The sequence below is a fragment of the Terrapene carolina genome, unplaced genomic scaffold, assembly GCF_002925995.2.
Source record: "Terrapene carolina triunguis isolate 2854851 unplaced genomic scaffold, T_m_triunguis-2.0 Scaffold662, whole genome shotgun sequence".
Taxonomy (NCBI): Eukaryota; Metazoa; Chordata; order Testudines; family Emydidae; genus Terrapene; species Terrapene triunguis.
The window spans coordinates 57,781-74,360 of NW_020665013.1; the positions used below are offsets into that span (position 1 = coordinate 57,781).

Genomic DNA, 16,580 nt, shown 5'->3' on the forward strand with positions numbered 1-16,580 from the left:
AGACGTGGGGCTAGATTGCTACACAGCAGCAACCCCTTGCCTTTTGGGCAGTAGATAGCATATTACGATTGGTATCCATCGTTGTCGTACTGCACTGGGTATCAGATGGTGCAATAGACCTGAAGGCTTACTGCCAAGCGCCCAGTATTTGCTGCCAAGCACCCAGAAAATGCCAAGGGCTATCAGTCATGCTGCGCCGTCGTCTTAAGATGTAAAAAATAGATTTATTCTCCATTCATTTGCTTCCCCCCTCCCTCCTGCTAAACCCAGGCTTTTGAGTTCAATCTTTGGGGGGGGGGCATTCTGTGTGACATTTGTTTGTGTTTCTCCCTGATGCAAAGCCACCTTTCTTGATTTTTATTCCCTGTACCTGTACGCGGTGTCACTCGCCCCTCCCTCCCTCTCTCCCTCCCTCCCTTCTTCCCCTGGTCCGTCAGATTCTACTTTCGCGCCTTTTTTCAGACCAGACGCCATAGCCAGCACTGGGATCATGGAGCCCGCTCAGATCACCGCGGCAATTCTGAGCACTATGAACACCACGCGCATTGTCCTGGAAAACATGCAGAGCCTCCTGGACATGCCAAAGCCAAACCAGGACCAGCTGAGGAGGAGGCGATTGCAGCGCGGCGACGATAGTGATGAGGAAATTGACATGGACCTCTCACAAGGCACAGGCCCCAGCAATGTGGAAATCTTGGTGTTACTGGGGCAGGTTCATGCCGTGGACCGCCGATTCTGGGCCCGGGAAACAAGCACAGAGTGGTGGGACCGCATCGTGTTGCAGGTCTGGGACGATGCCCAGTGGCTGCGAAACTTTCGCATGCGTAAGGGCACTTTCATGGAACTTTGTGACTTGCTTTCCCCTGCCCTGAAGCGCCAGAATACCAGGATGAGAGCAGCCCTCACAGTGGAGAAGCGAGTGGCGATAGCCCTGTGGAAGCTTGCAACGCCAGACAGCTACCGGTCAGTCGGGAATCAATTTGGAGTGGGCAAATCTACTGTGGGGGCTGCTGTGATCCAAGTTGCCAGGGCAATGAGAGACCTGGTGATATCAAGGGTAGTGACTCTGGGAAACGTGCAGACCATAGTGGATGGCTTTGCTGCAATGGGATTCCCAAACTGTGGTGGGGCCATAGACGGAACCCATATCCCTATCTTGGCACCGGCGCACCAAGCCGCCGACTACATAAACCGCAAGGGGTACTTTTCAATGCTGCTGCAAGCCCTGGTGGATCACAAGGGACGTTTCACCGACATCAACGTGGGCTGGCCGGGAAGGGTACATGATGCTCGCGTCTTCAGGCAGTCTCTTCTGTTTCGAAAGCTGGAGGAAGGGACTTTCTTCCCGGACCAGAAAATAACCATTGGGGATGTTGAAATGCCTATCGTGATCCTTGGGGACCCAGCCTACCCCTTAATGCCATGGCTCATGAAGCCATACACAGGCAGCCTGGACAGCAGTCAGGACCTGTTCAACTACAGGCTGAGCAAGTGCCGAATGGTGGTGGAATGTGCATTTGGCCGTTTAAAAGCGCGCTGGCGCAGCTTACTGACTCGCTCAGACCTTAGCGAAAAGAATCTCCCCATTGTTATTGCTGCTTGCTGTGCGCTCCACAATATATGTGAAAGTAAGGGGGAGACATTTATGGCGGGGTGGGAGGTTGAGGCAAATCGCCTGGCCGCTGATTACGCGCAGCCAGACACCAGGGCGGTTAGAGGAGCACAGCAGGGCGCGGTGCGCATCAGAGAAGCGTTGAAAACCAGTTTTGTGACTGGCCAGGCTACGGAGTGAAACTTCTGTTTGTTGCTCCTTGATGAACCCTCTGCCCCTCCCCCACCACCCTGTTAACTCTACTTCCCTGCAAACCAACCACCCCACCCTCCCCTACTACCCTCCCCCCTTCGAGCACCACTTGCAGAGGCAATAAAGTCATTGTTGCTTCACATTCATGCATTCTTTATTAATTCAGCACACAACTAGGGGGATAATTGGAAAGGTAGCCCGGGATGGGTGGGGGAGGAGGGAAGGAAAAGGACACACTCCAATTTAAAACTTTAAAACTTATTGCTATGGAAATCATCTAGGGTGGAGTGAGTGGGTGGCCGAAGGCCCCCCCACCGTGTTCTTGGGCGTCTGGGTGAGGAGGCAATGGGACTTGGGGAGGAGGGCTGCTGGTTACAGAGGGGCTGTAGCGGCGTTCTCTGCTCCTGCTGCCTTTCCTGCAGCTCAACCATACGCAGGAGCATATCACTTTGATGCTCCAGCAGCCGGAGCATCGACTCTTGCTTTCTGATTACAAGTTGACGCCACCTCTCCTCTTCAGCCCGCGTTTCAGCACGCAACTTCTCCTCTTCAGCCCGCGATTCAGCACGCCACCTCTCCTCTCGCTCATATTGGGCTTTTTTAAAATCAGTCATTGACTGCCTCCACGCATTCAGCTGTGCTCTGTCAGCGTGGGAGGCAGTCTGAAGTTCAGTAAACATTTCGTCACGCGTCCTTCGCTTCCTTCTTCGAATATTCACTAGCCTCTGCGAAGGAGTAAGATTTGCAGCTGGTGGAGAAGGGAGAGGTTGTTAAAAAAGATACATTTTAGAGAACAATGGGTAGACTCTTTCACGTTAGATTTTGCTGTTCACAACATCACACAGCACATGTGCTTTCGTTACAAGGTCGCATTTTTCCTCTTATATTGAGAGTCTCCTGGTTTGGTGTGAGAGATCACTCACGCAGTGCCAGGACACAGATTTCAGCTTGCAGGCAGCCATGGTAAGACATATAGTCTTTGGGCTTTTTTAACCTTCTTAACATGTGGGGATGGTTTCAAACAGTTCTGCCCTCATTTCCCATACCAAGCACCCGTGCCATTTAAAATGGGTTTGCAATGTAAAAGGAGGGGCTGCGATTTCAGGTTTAACATGCAGCACAAACCCAACTAACTCCCCTCCCCCTCACACCCAATTCTCTGGGATGGTCACTTCAACCCTCCCCCCCACCGCGTGGTTAACAGCGGGGAATATTTCTGTTCAGCAGAGCAGGAAGGGGCACCTCTGAATGTCCCCTTAATAAAATTGCCCCATTTTAACCAGGTGACCGTGAATGATATCACTCTCCTGAGGATAACAAAGAGAGATAAGGAATGGATGTTGTCTGCATGCCAGCAAACACCGGGACCATACGCTGCCATGCTTTGTTATGCAATGATTCCAGACTACGTGCTACTGGCCTGGCGTGGTAAAGTGTCCTACCATGGCGGACGGGATAAGGCAGCCCTCCCCAGAAACCTTTTGCAAAGGCTTTGGGAGTACATGAAGGAGAGCTTTCTGGAGATGTCCCTGGAGGATTTCCGCTCCATCCCCATACACGTTAACAGACTTTTCCAGTAGCTGTACTGGCCGCGATTGCCAGGGCAAATTAATCATTAATCATTAAACACGCTTGTTTTTAAACCATGTGTAATTTTTGCAAATGTACACTCACCAGAGGTCCCCTGTGTGCCCTCAGGGTCTTGGGTCAGTTCGGGGGTTACTGTTTCCAGGTCCAGGGTGACAAACATATCCTGGCTGTTGGGGTAACTGGTTTCTCCGCTTCCTTGCTGCTGTGAGCTATCTATGTTCTCTCCATCCTCATCTTCCTCGTCCGCCGAACCCGCTTCCCCGTTTGCAGAGAGGGACTCATAGAACACGCTTGGGCTAGTGGTGGCTGCACGCCCTAGAATGGCATGCAGCTCCGCGTAGTAGCGGCATGTTTGCGGCTCTGCCCCGGACCTTCCGTTTGCGTCTCTGACTTTGTGGTAGGCTTGCCTTAGCTCCTTAATTTTCACGCGGCACTGCCGCGCGTCCCTGTTATGGCCTCTGTCCTTCATGGCCTTGGAGATCTTTTCTAATGTTTTGCCGTTTCTTTTACTGTTTCGGAGTTCGGCGAGCACTGCTTCATCTCCCCAGATGGCAATCAGATCCTGTACCTCCCGTTCGGTCCAGGCTGGAGCTCTTCTGCGATCCTGGGACTGGGACTGGGACTCCATCATGGTTACCTGTGCTGATGGGCTCTGCATGGTCACCTGTGCTCTCCACGCTGAGCAAACAGGAAATGAAATTCAAACGTTCGCGGGGCTTTTCCTGTCTACCTGGCCAGTGCATCTGAGATGAGAGTGCTGTCCAGAGCGGTCACAATGAAGCACTGTGGGATAGCTCCCGGAGGCCAGTAATGTCGAATTCCGTCCACACTAACCCAATTCCGACCCCCTAAGGCCGATTTTATCGCTAATCCCCTTGTCGAGGTGGTGTTAGGAAACCGGTTTAAAGGGCCCTTTAAGTCGACAGAAAGGGCTTCGTAGTGTAAACGTGTCCAGGCTTAAGTCGATTTAACGCGGCTAAAGTCGACCTAAACTCGTAGTGTAGACCAGGCCTTAGATACGCAACTTCAGCTACAAGAATAGCATAGCTGAAGTCGACGTATCTTAGCTCGACTTAGAATAACTTACTTCGCATCCTCGCGGCGCGGGATCGAGTTCAGCAGTCGACGGGAGAATGATCGGGGATCGATTTATCGCGTCTACACTACATGTGATAAATCGATCCCCGATAGATCAATTGCTACCCACCGATCCAGCGGGTAGTGTAGATGTACCCTAAGTGCCTAAATACCATAGGCTAAATTCATTATGTGCCCAAATCACATAGGCTTGCTTAGGCTCCTGAATCAGCTAGGCACTGCAATGCTGAGTTCAGCAATGCCTAAATGCCTTAAAAAATCTGGTCCAAAGCCAATGGCATGATAACAAGAAACACAGGGACCTCTGGATGTGAAATGTGCGTGCTGTTCAGACTCCTTGAACAGAGAGGGCATGCGTAGCGAGTTTGGCCTCCTCCAGCAGTACAGCATGTGTGTGATCTGGTAGGAGGACACAGGCAACCAAGAACTAATAATGCAGAACTAAAGTGAGTGTAAGCATTGTATATGCAAATTGCACAGGTGTAGGGGCTAGAAGAATTAGGCCCTCTGTCTCCAAGCTCAGTGGAGGCTTTTCTTTCCCTCAGGATATTCCATGTGTGGTTGGAGGAATGGGGTGTAGCAGAGTGTCTCTACTTAAAATATCTTTTGTTCCCACACAGGACACAGTGGGGTATGTGAGGAAGGATCTAGTGGTTAAAGCCCAGGGGTGGGACTCCGGGGATCTAGTTCCGTTCCTGGCTCGGCCTCTGACTTCCTGTGTCAGCTCAAATCGCTTCCCTTTCTCTGTCTCCCTTCTGTAAAGTGACAATAATGGCTGGGCTGAGATTTTCAAAGTTGCACAAAGGATGTGGACATCCAGTTCCCATTGGATGAATTTGGCCTCAGAATCCTGGAGGCAGATTTGAAAATCCACCAATAGTTCTCAATGTTCAGAAATAACCAGTGATTTGGGATGCCCAAATTGAGACACCTTGAGGGAGCCCAATTTCCAGACAGCGCTGAGCACCCACCCTCTGGAAGTCTGGCCCCTTCCAGGCATCTGCTGCTGGGCACCTGATCACTGGTCAGTTGCGAACATTTAGGCCAATGACACCTTTCCTGTGTTGTCAAGTGCCTGGAGATGCACAGCTGGAAAAGCACAAAGTATTCTCACACCCTCTTTACAGCAGTCACAAAGGCTGAATGACTTGCTTAAAGGTTGGGGGAGCTCAACCTGCAAGCCAGAGAACTAGGGTCTGACTCCTGGGTCTGATTCTTATTTGCTGTATCACCTAGCCACCTTCCTCCACCTGTAAAACAGGGATCTTCATCCTTATTTAGCTACCTCACAGGAGAAAGGGCGCTGAGCAGGTTAGAGACGAACAGCTATCCTTATGCTCAACTAATGCATTAACAAAGAGCCATATTGGACAGACTGTGTCTGTACCCTTCAAGTCAGTCACTTCGTTATTTTAAAAAATTGTAGTTTGCTTGAAGAATGTTGTTGCTGATGAAGGTTATTTCATATCACAGTAGCCACACTCAGGATGAGGAAACCAGTGTGTGAGCCAATGATCCAGCACGCCAAGGTCCTGCTTTCAGTCTCTCTATTGTATTTCCACTCCTTGTACATAGGGCTTCGTGCTATTAGTGCTGAATCTCGCCTTGTTGTCTCACTCTCCTGTGCTAATCCCTTCGGGACATTTTGTAGTTTATTTCTGTCCTGGTTGTTTGCTCCCCATCCAGTGCTGGCATCATCTGCAAACTGGACCATTGTTGAATTTACACCTCCGTCTAGGACAGTGGTTCTTGTGCTGTTTTCCACAGAGCACTGCCAGGTGGTTTGCAAAGCTGCTTCTAATAATGAAGCAGATGTTGGTCTTCTGTGAGTGATGATTCTTTCTGCTGGCTCTAGCCCACTCCAGAACTCACCTAGGCCTGGTCTACACTACGACTTTAATTCGGATTTAGCTGCGTTAATCCGAATTAACCCTTCACCCGTCCACACTACAGAGCCAGTTAATTCGAATTAAAGGGCACTTAAAATCGATTTCTGTACTCCACCTCGACGAGCGGAGTAGCGCCTAAATCGATTTTGTTAATTCGAATTAGGGTTAGTGTGGCCGCACACCACCGAATTACTGTGTTTAAATTAATGGGGTAGTGTGGCCGCACACCACCGAATTAATGTGGTTAAAAACCGAATTAATGTGCTTAGTGTGGCCGCGCACAATCGAATTTATACAACCTGTTTCCCAAATTCGAATTATCTAAATTCGGATTAATCCCGTAGTGTAGACATACCCTTAGGGTTTGAATTGCTAATGTTGTGGTTTTGAATGAACCCCCTTTCCCTCTGGCAGCTTTGGGTCTGTCTTGGGGGTAAATTCAGCTGTGATCAGTGTTTTGGACACCAGAACTGGATGAGTAGGAGACATGCAGGAAGGCAGTACCCAGCTGCAGAGGGACAGAGTGATTAGCGAAACAAGGGGAGAGTCAGTACCAATATGAATATCAGGGCACCAAGACAAAAGGGGAGGTGTAGCCTAGTGGCTGACCCCATTAATAAGTTCAGTATCATCTTGGCTTCTTAGAGTGGTTACATAGACCAGACTGGATTCCTGGCTTAATATATTGTCTTTTCACACAGCCCGGCATTATAGGCTACATTGTGGCTTTGAAACCACAGATCTTGTTTGGCGGATGGACTCAAGGATTGCAATGCTTGGAAAACCAGAGAGGGGGATGTCATGCCCTTTAATAGGGTTTAGTATTCATAGAACTGCATCAGTTCTACTGGCTGGTGTGGGCCATGGTCCCACCCTTACCCCATCCCTTTGGGTTGTCTGTCTCAAGGAGCAATCTTCTCCTCCCCAGTTTACTGGGGCTAGCCATTGTCTGGCCCTATACTTGCCTCAAAGTAGGGATGGGATCAGGATTGGGAGGCTGGATGGCTAAGAGCCCATGGGAGAAGCTTTAGTGTAAGAAGTGAGTCCACAGCAACTTTTAAAAAACACTGAACCAGAGTGCTGATGAAAGGGTTCAACAGTGTAGGTCACAGCACGGAGCCCATTGAATACTGAGCCCTCTTGAATCCCCGTAATGATCACGCCAATAACACATGTCCTTTATCAGTTTCCAGACATTTATATATTGACTCCCTTCATCAATTGTCTGGAATAGATGTCAACCCTTGGCTGTTATCAAAAACACAGCATGAAAATGTACAGCTCATAAACCATAATGCTGTGCAATGGAGGAACATCAGAGAACGTTCATCACCTCAATGAGCCAGTGTCTGTCAGACCTGTGTGAAAATAATAGTGAAAACTCATGGAAGGGCAGGAAGTATTCAACACTAAGATCCAAAGTGAAAGTGTGAAGCAGATGTGACATCAAAGTGATGTCTGCCAGCTCAGGCAGGGGGTCATGAGGAGACGAGCTAATCAAATCTAAAAGGCAATCCAGAAAAATTGAACATCACAATATGCTACTATGCTCCCAACTCCTCAAAGTAGCTCTGAGGACAATACTTTCCTTTGCAAAGGGCTTTGGCTTCCTGTATGATGTAAAAGTAAATTCTCTTCCTCCCTAGACCTGTTGGTAGCTCAGCCATTAATATATTATTTTAAAAAAATTATGAAATATTCATTGGATCTAAGTCTTGCAGCTCTTCCTCAGACATAACTCAAACTGATTTTGAAGATTGGAGTTTGGGATTTGGCCCTTGGAGAAGGGCCTGTCTGTTGGGTGCACGATGTCTGCATCTAGCACAATATCACTGCCACACGCAGGGCCGGCTCCAGGCACCAGCTTGTCAAGCAGGTGCTTGGGGCGGCCGCTTCGGAGAGGGGCGGCACGTCCAGGTATTCAGCGGCAATTCGGCGGACGGTCTCTCACTCTGCCTGGGAGCGAAGCACCTCCCGCTGAATTGCCGCCGCAGATCGCGATCGCAGCTTTTTTGTTTTGTTTTTTGTTTTGGCTGCTTGGGGCGGCCAAAACCCTGGAGCCGGCCCTGGCCACACGCAGTTAAATCACCATGAGAGCAACATAAAAATCAAAACAGTGGCTCGAGTTGGCAAAAAGAAGTGTACCCAGGGCTTGCTAACTGAGGATACGTCTACACTTACCTCCGGGTCCGACAGCAGGCAATCGGTGTTCTGGGATCGATCCCGGAAGTGCTCGCCGTCGACACCGGTACTCCAGCTCAGCGAGAGGAGTACGCGGCATCGACGGGGGAGCCTGCCTGCAGCGTCTGGACCCGCGGTAAGTTCGGTCTAAGGTACTTCGAATTCAGCTACGTTAATAACTGAAGTACCTTAGTCCGAAGTGGGGGGGTAGTGTGGACCAGGCCTTAGAGACCAGTTCCTAACCTAGAAAGTGAGCACTTTCCATGTTGTACTTTGCATGATTGAGGCCTGATCCTGCAGCTGCTCTGTACATAGAACTCATGTTGAAGATACTCAGCAGGAATGCTGCACATGCAATGGCCTCAGGACTGGGCCCTACATTAAATTAAACTCTTATTCTCTTTCAGACGGACTCTTCTGTGCACCTACAAAGTTTGATGGTGTTCTGATCAAAAGCCCAAATGGTGTTGAGGTGGTTCAAACTATGGAAAACTGTGAAATGAAAGAAACCTGCTATAGAGTTTCCTATGTGGAATATTATTATGAAATCATACACAACTCTGCTGGGGACAGAGAGGAGCGACTGAAGGTTAGTCAATTGCATGCGGCTCTAAAAGGGTCTTAGGGTTTGTCCAAACACAAAAGTTGTACTGCTTTAACTATAAGCCGTACAATTCCCACTCTTGTGTGGATGCATGTTAAACTGGCTTAAGGGTGCTCTATACCAGCATGGCTATTCCTGTACAGTTAAGGGCAATAAGTTATATTGGTATAAGCAAATTTATACCAGCATAAGTGGGCCCACACTATGGGTTATACTGGTATAATTACTTCATTAAAAAGTCACACATCTAATTGAAATAGTTACACCAGTACGAGGCTAGGTCTACACTACCGGGGGGGGGGGGGGGGGGGGTGTCGACCTAAGATACGCAACTTCAGCTACGTGAATAGCGTAGCTGAAGTTGCGTATTTTAGGTCGACTTACCTGGCTGTGAGGACGGCGGCGAGTCGACCGCTGCCGCGCCGCCGTCAACTCCGCTTTTGCCTCTTGCCGCGGTGGATTTCCGGAGTCGACAGCAGAGCCATCGGGGATCGATGTTATCGCGTCTTCACTAGACGTGATAAGTCGATCCCCAATAGATCGATTGCTACCCGCCGATCCGGCGGGTAGTGAAGACGTGCCCCGATATCTGCATATTGCCCAGGTCTTATTTCACTGCCATGGCTTAATCTACAATCCCAAACTAAGTTATAAAACAATATCTTTTATTTTCTTGGGCAAAAAAATTCAGTGAAATGTTTAATGTGACTTTATCTTTAAAGTACCTCTGACACAATGAAAGCTGCATCCTTTACCAGACTTAATACTTTTAGTCAGTTAAAGATGGGTTAAAATAACCCCTTGCATGTAGCCAGTATCAGGACACAGCACTGCCCCACAAGCAGGATTTACTGCCAAGTAGCTGGAATGCTGTGTCCCTTTGGGCGGTTATCGGCAGGGCCTTGCAAGTGATTTTCATGTCTTTGTTTTGCAAATCTTTTCAGGAAATTGATGTGGGACGGTGCTTGGGGAGCTGCACCTCAGGGAATCACTGCCTGCTTAGGTAAGCACAGCTGGTCACACACAGCCCCTCCCCTTGCAGTAGGGTTAGCTACAATCCTCTAAAAATGCAGATTCCCTACAGAATGAAGGACAAATTCTGCCCAAACTTATATCCGTGTATCTCCATTGACCTGAATGCAATTGAACGAGTGTAAAGTCAGCGTCCAAGCTGCCTCCAAGGTGTCTGTCATTTTCATTTGGTTGCCAGCTAGTACTGTATTACCATTGTTGTTGGGCTCCACTGTCTCAGAGTTTGGTAGGGAACTGCATCAATATATTCTGCATTGAGTTCACTTGTCTTTCGTAAATTCACATCCCACATTGTTATTTCTAGTAATGTCATGAGATTCGAGCAAAGGGAATCAAGCATTGACTCTGAAGATGACAATAACTTGGACACTGTTTCTACAGCAGTGGGTGCACTATAAGAACCGGGACAAAGAACATGCAAGCTTTCTTGTTCTATCAGACAGCCAAATGCACAGGCCATAGAACTTCCCCCAAATAATTCCTAGATCGTGTCATCTAGAAAAACATCCAGTCTTGATTGAAAAATTGTCAGTGATGGAGAATCCACCACGATCCTTGATAAATTGTTCCAATGGTTAATTATTCTCACCATTAAAAATGTACACCTTATTTTCAGTCTGAATTTGCCTAGCTTCAATTTCCAGCCATTGGATCATGTTATACCTTTCTCCTTGAGACTAACACTATAAGGCAGGTTTTCTAATCCTTGAATTGTTCTTGTGACTCTTCTCTGAATGCTCTCCAATTTATCAACATCCTTCTTGTTGGACACCAAAGCTAGCCAGGATCTTATTGCAGACACTATGGCAGTGATGGAAAGATGGCCCTGCTATCTGTGGCTGAAATTGCCTTCTCTGCTCATAGAAGTCACGGCATGGTGACATGCCCTCCCTGTGGAATGTTTCCCCCTTCCACTGCTCTCCTTAGATGTCCCTCTGCAGATATCCCAAATCTACAGCTGGTTTAAATGAGATGGGGCTGGTAACAGGGTGTTCTTGGTGACAGTCTTTGGTTTTCAAATTCATTTTCTCCCTTGATGTACAAGAGCCTGGATTTGATCATCTTTTTGACATGCTGCAAACTCACCTGTTGTTCTAGCTTTGTCTGGGTGGGTGGGTGAGGTTTGGGAAATGGGCAGTGGTGTTGCTTGTTTTGAGGTTTGGTGCGGTCAGAACTTGTCTGAGGATGAGAACAGCTGTCTTTCCCTGCCTGTTGAGATGTATTTGGTTACAGTTTGTTTTAGTTTTGCACCATGCCTAGGGAGTTCTGATAGGCACAAACGGAAACAAATAAGCAACAATAAATAAATGATCCCCATTTTACAGATGGGGAAACTGAGGCACAGAAAGATGAAATGGCTCAACCAAGGCCCCTGTGAGAGAGCATCAAACAGACTCTAAATTGGCAGATGCTCCAAGCCCATCTTTCCACCTCTGGGCTGAGAGCAGCCTAACCACTCTCCACCCCCACTGTCTAGAGTCTTCTGTGCACTTTGCTAATGCTTTCGCTGGGTATTTAAAAATAGTTTCTTGGTACTGTTACTATTGCTTTGGCCTCCTTGTAGTGTCTCTTTACATGCTGAAGACTGTAAGCTCTTTGGGGTAGGAACCATCCTTTTTTCCCTGTGTTTGTACAGCACCTAGCACAATAGGGTCCTGGTCCATGATGGGGGCTCCTAGGCAGAGAGACAGTATAGCCTAGTGGGCAAAGCACTAGACTGGGACTCAGAAGACTTGGTTCTATTCCTGAATCTGCTATTAGTCTACTGAGTGACCTTGAGCCAGTCAATGCACTTCTCTGTGCCTCAGTTTCCCCATCTGTAAAATGTGGGGAAATGATACTTCCCTTGTAACTGGCTGTGAGATCTACTGATGAAAAGCTCTGTATGAGAGCTGGGCATTATTATTAGGTACTACCACAATACAAATAATAATTGTGAACCCAGACTTGCTTCAGAGACCAGACCTGAGTTGTGAGCGCAGCTTTGTGACAGGATGTGAGCTATGAACCCAGATCCCTGGGCAGACTGAGAGTGCTACATCTTCTGTGCATCTGGGTAGTCAATGATTTTGTTTTTTAACTGCAGGGATTCGCAGAATGGAGAGAAATGCCTGGTTTGGGCGGAAGGTGCCTCCAGCCATTGTGTCCCTCACCAGTTCAACACACACACATTCAAGAGCCGCAGTGGCAACATCCGCACCGTCTTCGCCATCCAGAAGTGTAAATGTGGGAGTTATTAGAGACTTGGGGGGGAGAGGGGGGAGGGATTGGAGCTTCCAGGGAGGGCACAAGGAGGGGAGAATGCAAATAGCACCTTGTCCTGCTGTGCCCACCCTCTGCCAGACTGTCTGTACTATATGTAAATGAGAGAAGGCTATTTTATAAATTAAAGGTATTTTAAACAGTGGTTGTGTGGAAATTAACTACCTCCAGAATGTTTTGCAGCTGTTTAATAAACACTGCGGGCCATAGTCTGTGTCTGGGGAGCATTTGCGGCTCCTAAGGACTCCAGTGGGAGCCCATGTGTATTCAAAGCCAGAAATTGGCCTTGTAAGAGCCAGAACCTAAAAAGGCTAAAGATGGGCTTTGATGTGCCTCAGTGTTCTTCTCTCGCCTGTTCTATGTGAATAATTGCATGCCTAGTCTGCGTGTCCTGTGAAAACAGGCAAAGTGCGTTACAGCCGAGAGACAGTTCAGCTGCGCAGCTAGGGGGCCTTCCCAGGACTGACCCCACCAGGATCCAGCACCTTTGCCATCCTTTAGTTTGTACAAATATACACTCACATACAAGAGATACTTGAAATGAGACAACATGGATAATGCCCCATATCACACACAGGGAGTGGAGGAGGCAGGCAGAGGAAGGAGGAATCGGGGGAGAGGGAGCAGCAGTGGGGGATGCAAAAGGAGCAGGACTGGGGAGGCAGTAGGAATGGGGGAGGGGAGGCAGGGGAATGTGTTGGAGCAGAGGCTCATCTGGACATTTCCCTTTCTTGGTGTGTAGGATCTGAGCAGTCCCAGACCTGCACTGTTCTGTATTACAAACAGCCCTGGCCCTGGCAATGGGGAAATGTGAAGAGGAAGGAAAGAATCTGAATAGTTTCCTTCTGCCAATTAACTAAAAGCTACTCACATTGCTTGTAATTAGCTCCCTGTGTATTCTGGATAATTAGGAGCCCTCTCACCCTTGTTACTTTGGATTAGAATAAATTATAGACACAGATTTTCAAAGGAGCCTTCGACATTATCCTAATCCCATTAAACCTTAATCCCCTGTACAGTGCAGCCCAGCAAGGGGCTCAAATGGGCCAGGCACCCCACAAACTGCCTGGCCATGAGAGGATCCAATTTCAGGTCAGTCAGTCTAGTCTGTGATGTGGGGAAAATGAAAGGTGCAAGGAGAACCACTCTGCCCCTGCCAGCCCTGTGAGAGCATCAGGAAGAGCAGCCTGTCCCGGGTCTGTAAGGAGAGGAGGAGACCAGGCTGCCGGCTGCTGCTTAGTCACTTCCACTGGGGAGATGACTGAAGGTTTAAGGAGCTGCCCAACATTGCAGCCAGGTGTGAGAGCAAACTCAGGAGGGTCCTTCAGCAGAGTTGCTGGCTGACTCCAGGTGGTTGAAGAGAACAGTCCATCCCAGTTCTCCCATCATTTTAACCCTTCCATCACTTTCTCCATCAGGCTAAAGTGCCCCCTGGGATGAGGGCAGAGCAGCTTGCAATTATGACAGAAGCAGCATAAGAGCCCAGCTGGCAGAGACTGCCTGGGCAATTCCCTGAACCTGTACTTCCCCCAGCCACCTGCTGTGAAGTTTTAAGGCCAGAAGGAACCATTCTGATCATCTAGTCTGACATCCTACATAACATAGGCCAGACTCAGAGAGTTCCTGCAGGGGAGAGAACTCCCTAGTGTGTCACTGACACTATCAGGCCCAGGGACTAGTGGTTGGACTAGAGCGTAGCTTTTAGAAAGACATCCAACCTCAGTATAAAGGCTCCTGGTGGTGATAAATTTACCTCTTCTTTTGGTAATGTTAAAAGGTTGCATCTTATTTCCAATTTGAATTTCTCTAGCTTCAACTTCCAGCCATCGGATGTTGTTATGCCTTTTTCTGCTAGATCAAAGAGCCTATCAAAGAGATCTCGTATCTCCTTCTGTAGGTAATCATAGGTCATGCTCAAATCATCTCTTAATCTTCAATAGATTTAAAAGATTGAGTATCTTTAGTATCTCACTGTAAGGCAGGTTTTCCAGACCTTGAATTGTTTTTGTAGTTCTTCTCTGAACCCCTCTCCAATTTTTTAATATCCCTTTTAAAGTATGGAAGCGGAAACTGTACACAGTATTCTAGCAGTGGTCTCCTAAATGCTGTATGCAGACTCCCTCGTCCTGTTTTCACATCCAAGAATCATTTCAGCCCTTAAAGCCACAATAGCGCAGTGGGAGCTCCTGTTGAGTCACTGCTTTCCAGAATACAGTCTGCCGTCCTCTGTTTCTTTGTTCCTAAATGTCTGACTGTGCATTTGGCTGTATTAAAAATCAGTGTTGTTTGGCTGTGCCCAATTTACTAAGATATCCCATCGCTCTGTCTCAGTGACCTGTCTCCATCATTATTTACCACCCCACATTTATGTCATCAGCAAACTTTATCGGAAATTGTTTTATATTTTCTTCCAAGTCATTGATAAAAATGTTGAATGGGTTGAGAGAGAACCATTCCCTGAGGAGTCCCAACGCATTGATAAATTCCCCATTTACAATTATGCTTTGAGATCTATCAGTTTGTTTTTGAGCAGTCTGATATGTGCCACAGGGATTTTATATAGTGATAATTTTTCAGTTGGAATCACATGGTAGTAAGCGAAAATTCAAGTATATTACCTCAACACAGTTACCTTTATCAATCAGACTTGTAATCTTATCAAAGAATGATATCAAATGACAAAACCTATTTTCCATGAAACCATGTTGATTGGCATTAATTATATTTTTGTTCCACATCAGTCTTTCCATTAATATTCCCAGGATTCATGTCAGACCTACTAGCCTATAACCAGGCACCCCATTTACCCTTTCTAAATATTGGCAGAACATTGGCTTTTGTCTAGTCATCTGGAATTTTCTCAGTTTTTCAAGTTATTCAGAGTTACCATCAAAGATTCATAGATTCCAAGGCTAGAAAGGATCATTATGATCATCTAGTTTGACCTTCTGTATAACACAGACCATAGCATATCCCTAACCTAATTCCTAGAATAGTTCTTTTAGCAAAACATCAAATCTTGTTTTAAAAATTTCCGGTGATAGAGAATCCACCCTGACTCTTGGTAAATTGTTCCAATTATTAATTACCCTCACTGTTAAAAATGTATGCCATATTTCCAGTTTGAATTGGTCTAGCTTCAACTTCCAGCCATTGGATCATGTTAGACCTTTCTCTGCTAGACTGAAGAAACCATTCTCATATATTTTTTCCCATGTAGGTACTTATAGACTGTATTCAAGTCACCCCTTAACCTTTTCTTTGTTAAGCTAAATAAATTGAGCTCCTTTAGTCTATCACTATAATGCATGTTTCTAAGCCTTTAAAAATATCAATTGTCCAGGAGTCTCAGCCAACTTCTTTAAAATTCAGGTGCAATTACCTGTTTTTTTAAAAAACGTTTACTTTTAGTAGATGCTGTTTATCATCCTGCTTTCTTACTGTTAAAATAGAGAGTATATGAGTACTTCTGGAAATTGAATTTTAAATTCTGTTTCTATGCCTATTCCAATGTGCCATAAACACTCATGTCGACAAGACTTGATCACGGAATGTTTGTAGAAAGTGATAACAAAAGGGGCAGGAACATAGCTGAAATGAACTCAATGAAAAATTTGAATGAGTATTTGCAAAACATTTTTGCACAATTTCCCAGCTCTCATGTATATGTATACGCGGTGAGGGTATAATAAACAATTGCTTTAATATTCTTAGTGTATAACTAGGGGTGGGAAAATCAATTCAGGCAAATTAAGAATTGGGCCTAATCTTTCCTGAAACAGACATAAATTTCCATTGATTTGGCAGTCTCTCTTGAGCCACTGCAGCTCCTTTCATTTTTCTGGTACCCTGGGCCTTTGCTGTTTCATAGAATCACAGAATATCAGGGTTGGATTGGACCTCAGGAGATCATCTAGTCCAACCCCCTGCTCAAAGCAGGACTAACTACCAGACAGATTTTTGCCTTAGATCCCTAAATGGCCCCCTCACAGGGCCGGCTCCAGGCACCAGGCACCCAAGCTGGTGCTTGGGGCGGCACCTGGAGGTGGGGCGGCACGGCGCTCCGGCCGTCGGGGAGCGCGGGGCCACAGCCGGGCTCGCCGCCCCCCTCGCCCCGGCC

The 16,580-nt window shown here is 47.2% G+C and overlaps 1 protein-coding gene across 1 annotated transcript in view; it reads left to right on the top strand.

Moving 5' to 3' along the window:
• Positions 1–12,438, top strand: part of LOC112116726 — a 26,906-nt gene extending 14,468 nt beyond the window's left edge. Inside the window, exons 5-7 of the mRNA XM_029913471.1 lie at positions 8,970–9,151; positions 10,111–10,169; positions 12,285–12,438. Of these exons, the coding sequence (XP_029769331.1) occupies positions 8,970–9,151; positions 10,111–10,169; positions 12,285–12,438 (395 nt within the window). The remainder of the gene's footprint in view (positions 1–8,969; positions 9,152–10,110; positions 10,170–12,284) is intronic.
• The last annotated feature ends 4,142 nt before the right edge of the window (positions 12,439–16,580 follow it).